Source organism: Salvelinus fontinalis, chromosome 35 (assembly GCF_029448725.1).
Source record: "Salvelinus fontinalis isolate EN_2023a chromosome 35, ASM2944872v1, whole genome shotgun sequence".
Classification (NCBI taxonomy): domain Eukaryota; kingdom Metazoa; phylum Chordata; class Actinopteri; order Salmoniformes; family Salmonidae; genus Salvelinus; species Salvelinus fontinalis.
The window spans coordinates 29502256-29509402 of record NC_074699.1 but is presented as its reverse complement, the minus strand read 5'-3'; the positions used below and the strand labels follow the sequence as shown (position 1 = coordinate 29509402).

At 38.1% G+C, this 7147-nt stretch overlaps 1 protein-coding gene across 1 annotated transcript; it reads right to left on the bottom strand.

Moving 5' to 3' along the window:
* Positions 1 to 1645: 1645 nt before the first annotated feature.
* Positions 1646 to 6842, bottom strand: LOC129834700 (SIN3-HDAC complex-associated factor-like). The gene is made up of 6 exons (XM_055899923.1): positions 6714 to 6842; positions 5308 to 5452; positions 4834 to 4933; positions 4613 to 4727; positions 4268 to 4412; positions 1646 to 4124 (listed from the first exon to the last, which is right to left on the bottom strand). The coding sequence occupies exons 2-6, from the start codon at positions 5433 to 5435 to the stop codon at positions 3938 to 3940; spliced, it is 675 nt and encodes a 224-aa protein (XP_055755898.1). The 5' UTR covers positions 5436 to 5452; positions 6714 to 6842; the 3' UTR covers positions 1646 to 3937.
* Between the last annotated feature and the right edge of the window lie 305 nt (positions 6843 to 7147).

The window sequence follows — 7147 nt, the reverse complement described above, 5'->3', positions numbered from 1 at the left end:
TGTGTGTGTGTGTGTGTGTGTGTGTGTGAGAGAGAGAGAGAGTGTGTGTGTCTGAATGAGTGAGATGGAGAGAGATAGTGTCTGTTTTATTTTTAAACTTTTGTGAGTGTAATGTTTACTGTTGATTTCTGATTGTTTATTTCACTTTTGTTTATTATCTATTACACTTGGTTTGGCAATGTAAAAATGTTTCCTATGCCAATAAAGCCCTTTAATTGAATTTAGAGAGAGAGGGAGCAGGGAGAGAGAGACTACTGAAAACAGAAGCAATTGAGAATATTAGATAAGGCTGTATAGCTGATTTTATAACCATAAACCTATAGCCTACAGTATTTTATGTAGGCCTAGGAAATGTCTCTCGTCTGGCTGGACGAAAAGAGCGGTTCCCAAAATATTCCATAAAAGCCTGACTTTGTAAAATAAGTTTAACTCCGCAAATCTGCACCGTGCCCTGTTCTATGTTCTTTTTAATCCTCCTGTTGTAAAAATCGGGCAACTCTGAATGCCAAATCCTCGAAATAATGGTGGCCATAAATTATCCCATTGTATTTCACACTTGACTGCTCCATACTTGTGTAGAGTCTTTGTCGGCGATTAAAGTGCCATCCTTTGAAATCCGTCTGTTTTGTGGAAATAGGAGCGCACGCACAGCTGCGTTGAAACGCGCTCCTCTGTATCCAAGTGAATATAATTTAATTTAAGATCTAGGCCTAGCCTTTTGCAGCGTTCAAGTCATGTTGGAAACTCGGGACCTGCGAGTTAAAAGGAATGTAAGTTATTTGCGCAGAGCTTACTGTTGGTTGATAATGCGATACTTCTCATGTGGGAAACTATGGTATCATCTTTCTACAACGAGTATGACGCGTTCACGTGCTAGTCGGAACAAGGAACCTCCCGAGTTAAAAGTAACTTAAAATATTTCAAATGAACGTAAATGACATGCTTAGAGCTTACTATTGATTGATTGTGATAGTCCCCAAGTGGGAAACTCGGGATCATCCTTATTCAACGAGTAAGCAAGTCTTACATTTCCGAGTTCTTACTAGCAAGTAAACGTGGTTTAAGCAAGTCGGATATTTTCCGAGATTCCGACCTGAGCTGAACGGGACATTGATTTGGCAATCGACATTGGAAGATGGATTTATGCCGCACTCATGTCATGTTGGAATATCGGGACCTCTGAGTTAAAACGAAAGTAAATTATTTGCGTGGAGCTTCGTATTAATTCATTCTGGTACCTTCCGCCTAGGTTAGCATGACGTGAATACGGCTTTATATTGAAGAAGCCTTCATGCGAGCTACTAGAGGTTTAGGCAACAGACATTCTATGCCTCGTTGGCCTACCTGTGATCATTGATTCTGCGCACTGCTCCCCTGTGTGAGGCGCTAGGCGTACATTCACAAGGAGGGTTGGCATTTGTCAGATATGTCACTACCTAAAAGTACGGGCGACGAAATTAAAATACTGTAGTTGAGTTATTATACTGAACTAGTGAAAAAAGGCGGCCAAGTGTAACTCATAAAATGCATTATTCATTGCTTTAATATAAACCAACACTCTCTCCAATCTCTACGATGGTTACACAACGTGTTACGGTTTGAGTACCATCTAGCGGTTGAAATGAGATCACGCAGGCCTAAAAAGGATATTTTATGTTTTATTACAAGACAGAACTAATGTAGTTGTGGAGATACAGAATAACAATATAGCCAAAAACAAAATACAATAGAAAGAAGTGCACAGAATGAAAATGACTTGAAGGTCCTAACGGTTCAATTAACAGCATCAGTTATACAAATGGATTTGAAATAAATAAATATTAAATGACATTACAGATTGAATTTCATGATGTAAAAGGAATGTTCATTCTTATCAGGCACACATGATCAAATGTGCCATGCAAACGCCAATAAAATAGGCATTTCACTATATACAAAAACAGTTTAGAATTTCCATCTTGATAAAAGAAAGCAGCAGCTCTCCTTTTAATGACAGTATTTAAGAATCACAGAAAGATTTAACACTCAACTAACCTGATACACAAAATTAACTGTTTTGAAAACCAAGGTTATACAGTATATTGACACAAACCATTCTACTGATTTAGTTCAGTTATAGCAAATAAATAACTTTGCACAACAGGACACCCGGTCTACTAGCCAGGTGCCAGATGTTTGTGCTCTTGCAAACTCCACTGATATCATTGTCAAGCCATACAATGTTTGGCATGACAATGAGTAACAAGTTGGCATGACAGAACAGACTGGCACTCAGGCTACCTGTCTGCATGTCTGACAACAAACTGATAATAATTCATGTCACTTACTGCAAAACTGTGCATTATTTAACAGAGGTACACATCTGATTGGTTTGACTCGACCACTGACCAGAAATGTATAGAAAACAAACCAGAAACGCATGTTGTAGCTTGAGGCAAAGCCACATCATAATTATGAAATATCGATTTAAAACAATGAAAAGCTGAAAAAACTATTTTGCTAAGAGGCAGAGATGGACTTACAAACATTGCTCCTTTAACATTTTGGTAATTTCTCACATTCAAAATGTCTGCATAGTCTCAGCTTTGATTTGATTCTGTAAAATATAAAATACACGTTCAATAACAGAATAACAACATGCCAACAAACACAGAACATTAAGTGTGTAAGTACTGCTTTTGCCTTCAACTCATCTCATAGGACAAAGATATGGGTGGTATTCAGCAGGCACAAAACTGTGTTACTGCTAGAAGTTGTCCAACACCACATAGCTAATTTTCATAATTGGTTGCAAAAGCTTTGCTGCATTGTGCCTTAGCGAACACAACCCTCCTGGAGCGTTGTGACAAACTTGGGGATTAAGCTAGCCACTTATTGGCCAATTAATAAGTTACAAGTGATGCCATAAAATAATGCCTCAATCTAAATATTTCCACATCTGTACACATTTAGTGATTTAAAAATATGAGTTTTCAATCCTGTAATTTAAAATAGTTCTCATAGCCAAAACACTCCCAAGTGTATATACAAGAACACTTCAACATATGGTTATAAAAATGTGCATTTTCAGCTCATGGAAGACTACAAATAAATAATTGCTGGTTTTCATTCCAAGACAGAGATGAGTTCTGCATGCTTGGTCTAACTCAATCTATCGTGATTCACTTGCATGTAATTGCTGGAAAAGCAATGGATAAGCTCATGTTACGGAGTGTTTACTCATCTGACAACGTACAATACTACTCAGTGCTTGCCAAACCATGCATGTATACATTTAAAAGGCCATTCATACCGTATAAATTCACTGAATACCCCTAAATACTCTTAGCCCATAACCCTTTATATATTAAGATGCTATAAATCGAATTAAATCTGCTTGAGTGTCAGGGGAACACAAGTATAAGAAGGTTTTTTTTTTTAAATGTCCACGCCATCAACGCAAATAAGCTGGTTTTAGAAATCTAGCTGGTGGAGTCTTGCATATCAGCACAAGAATACTTCATTGACAATTAGACAGCTGTATAAAAATAAAACATTAAAAAAAACAGGTCTGGATGCTGGCAAAAATAACATAATATATACAAATGCTGGGAACCGTAACACAGAAAAGAAGCTTTAAATGTTGCAAACCAAATTAATCAGACCTGAATAGTGTGCCCTTCAAGGCCAAATAGAATTCTGCCTCATCCTATAAATAGTACAACTAATGCATTTAAAAACAATTTTTGGTTATTTTTAGTTTTCTTTAAAAAAAAGACAAGAAAATTAATTATATGTTTAAAAAAATAACAAATACACATATCAAAGCAAAAATAGGAAAATCATTTAGCCATCTAAATGCACAGTGAACTAATATGGAATGGTTTTGGGGGGTAGTCTGCCACTGGAGACAACTTGTAGGGTGTCATGGTCACCCCAAGAGGGTGCTCAAGAGCCATCACCAGTCCTCTTTCAGGGCCTCTGGTAGCGGGAGAGGCGGGGGGTGAATTGCAGGAAGGTGCGTGTCCTGCATGGGAACCAACGTCTCCTGCTTCTTGGAGCTGCAGCAGGGCTTGAAGAGACGTGGGTCAATCATCACCTCACCAAAACGCCCTTTGTATACAATCCCACAGCACACCTTTTGCCTACAGGGAAGAGGATGAAGTATCCATTCAATAGTTTGTCCAAAAAGCAAATCATTTTTGCAGAATTGTCAGACAAATTACAGTACTAAATTAAATTTTGATTTTCCAGACAGACTTCAATTTCATATACTTCATTGAGATACCTTTTCCAGTAAGAACGGTCCAGGAAGGAAAAGACAGAAGGAGTGGGGCGCCTCTGTTTGGACTCAATGTCTGAGCCGTCATCTGACTCGTAGCTGGGGGACTGGGATGGAGACATGCTTGAGGTCGTGCTGTGGGCATCAGAGTCTGAAAGGACAAACAGGACCATTTGTGGCGGTATTCTCTCACAGTAAATGTTTGAGGCAACATCGGCATGTCTACCTGGATCCTCCAAGTAGGGCCTAGTGACTAAAGTGAAACAAAGACTCACGCAGTAAAACTCAGTGGTTTAAAAATGTTGAAGGTTTAGATATTATATAATTTTGTTGATTTAACAAGTGACCTACGTTGTCTTTTGAATTTGTGAAGCCTATTCAGTTTGCTTTTCTTCTTCCCATCACTGTTCTTCATCTTCTTGGGTTTGGTTAGCTTGAAGCCAGGCCCAGCTCTTGCATCCACAACCTAATGTCATATAATACATGTCAATCACTCAACTTCCACACAGCATCAATTACATGAAAAATCACAGTGAATCCTCATTGAACTAAAATAACAAGATGGTGCATACATGGTTCCAGTTCTTCTTAGAGCCTTTTGGCAGTTTTTTCCATCTTTTTACTAACAGCACACAGGCATTGCAGATGTCTCCCACACGATCCTCTGACAACCTTGATAAATAATCAAGGAAATGAAAACAAAAACACCTCAAGCAAATCAGTAAACATCTTTACATAACAGACAGAAACTTAACTTATATATGAAATCATATTCTGAAGCACTGCAAAGTTAACATCGTTGTCCTCCAGACAGCAAAAAAACTAAATCAGTCCTAGACTAGTTACTAATATCTTCCCAATTCAATCTGTTGACCATCCCTTGTTTAACCTTTTATGGCATACAATCACTGGGACAAAAATTGGCGCAAACTCTGCATTAACATGAATTAGAATATACAATACAGAAATAAGTGTGTAGTGTTTAATACTCCACAAATAGGAAGTATTTGATATATGCAATGTTATCATTAACACTTAAAGCTTACCCAAAACATAGCCTGAAGGTTTCTTCATATCTGCTGCTGTCAGTAAAGCGTGAACTGGAGGACTTGGTCTTGCAAATGCAACATCCTTCATGGCTGCGATATATTTTAGACTTGTGAAAACCAAACATGATGATAAATGGGAAACCTACAGAGAAATAACCAATAGATTACCAAAGGAATGCCATCCATTGAATGCAGAATAGTAATAGCACTAACGTTACTGCTGTAAAGCGTTCCCCTGGTGGAAAGGGGCGGGTCACCACATGTGGTCAAAACATTGAGTTAGTTCCATTTAGAAGCATTATTCTACAATTTCAGCTATCAATAACTTCGCGCGGAGACAGGCTTTCTCATATTTATTGACGATTAACCTATTTTAACTACACAAAATGTGCTATACGAAGCACGCACACACACACAAAAAAACAACTTTCCTTTCTGCATTTAGATACACCTTTTATCAATCTTGCAAACTACTATACCGATTAATGACAACCACTTAGCCACCGTGTTAACTTATATCTAGCTAGACGTCCCCGTTATTATGCACACACAATTAATGTTGTAGGCAACGACTCCCATCTCGCTTTTGTTGTTTCCGACTGGAGGACAGCACTTTTAAACAAAGCTCGCGGGACAGGAACCAAAGGATGAAATTGGTTGAATGTTTTTAGAGCACAGACTCACACAACTAAATCTACCCAGTTTTGCAAGCTAGCTATTCAATTTAGTAGATTACAATACACCAAGGGCACATTGCCACTTGCAAGCAATCCACCAAAATAGAATGGCAGCATCTGGCAACCGCTAGTAATGACGCCATCGCTAGCTAACTTGGCTACTACAAATACTCTACAAATTAGAACAGTGGGTCGTTGGTAATAAATTAACTATGCTTTTCTTGCTGCAATTTTGATCGTTTATCTGTGTTTAGAACTGATATGTTTTTGTCAGGAAAGTGATTCTCAGTTACTTGGGGAATCCGAAACAAAAAGCGGGGAAGGAAAACTCCTTCCAGTGAAGAAACAAAAAGCGGACGAAGTCATTAAAAAAAATGCGGCACAAAAAAAGTGAATTGAGCAACACTGGCTTGTTTTATAATTTCAAATTGAATTGTTTTAAGATTTAACACGCACAATACTTGATATTGTTTCCTTCCCTTTAAATTCAAACGTTCGCCCGCTGAGAGCGCCAAATAGCAATCTGACTATTGTTGTTAGCTAGCCTGCTAACGTTAGCTAGCTACCACGCCACGCTCCATATCCATGCTCTCCCATTGTTACAAGGACCCCCGTGCAGATATAGTTCGCACGCGACAGACTAAAATGAAATGTAAGATCTGTAAAACATTAGCATTTACGTTAATTTCTAAATGCAAATGATGTAAAAAATAACAGTGGACTTACCGAACAAAAACTTTGAATCTTCGCCGTTGTCTTTTTACACACTGCGCATGCCTTACTACTACTGCTGCATACAGCTGGGTATTAGAATGCCATTAGCATAAAAAAAAAACATGATAATAAAGCATTCCATCGTAGAAACACCATATTAGGAGTGTAACATGTCCGCTTGAACAGAAGTTCAGCCAATTGGAGCACACTATGCATGGTATTTAACAATATAGGATTCTGGGAGTAGTAGTGAGTATGGAAATTATTTCCGTCTAATCCTATGTATTCAACACCTCACTAGACACCATGTCCCAGCAAGCATCGTATCAGCAACATATGAATGGATAAGAAAAAACAAGTATTTGAAATGGCGCGAATGAGTTTGTTTACATTTTAAAACCAGCATTTGTTGTTGTTACAAGTGTTGTTATCAGTGTTTGATTTCT

Excerpts from the sequence above, each read along its gene's own strand:
- LOC129834700 (XM_055899923.1), bottom strand. The coding sequence starts at position 5,435 with ATGTTTGGTTTTCACAAGTCTAAAATATATCGCAGCCATGAAGGATGT. Across the intron at positions 4,728-4,833 it reads CTAAGAAGAACTGGAACCAT|GTTGTGGATGCAAGAGCTGG; the intron begins GTATGCACCATC and ends ATATGACATTAG. Across the intron at positions 4,413-4,612 it reads TCACAAATTCAAAAGACAAC|ACTCTGATGCCCACAGCACG; the intron begins GTAGGTCACTTG and ends TTGTCCTTTCAG.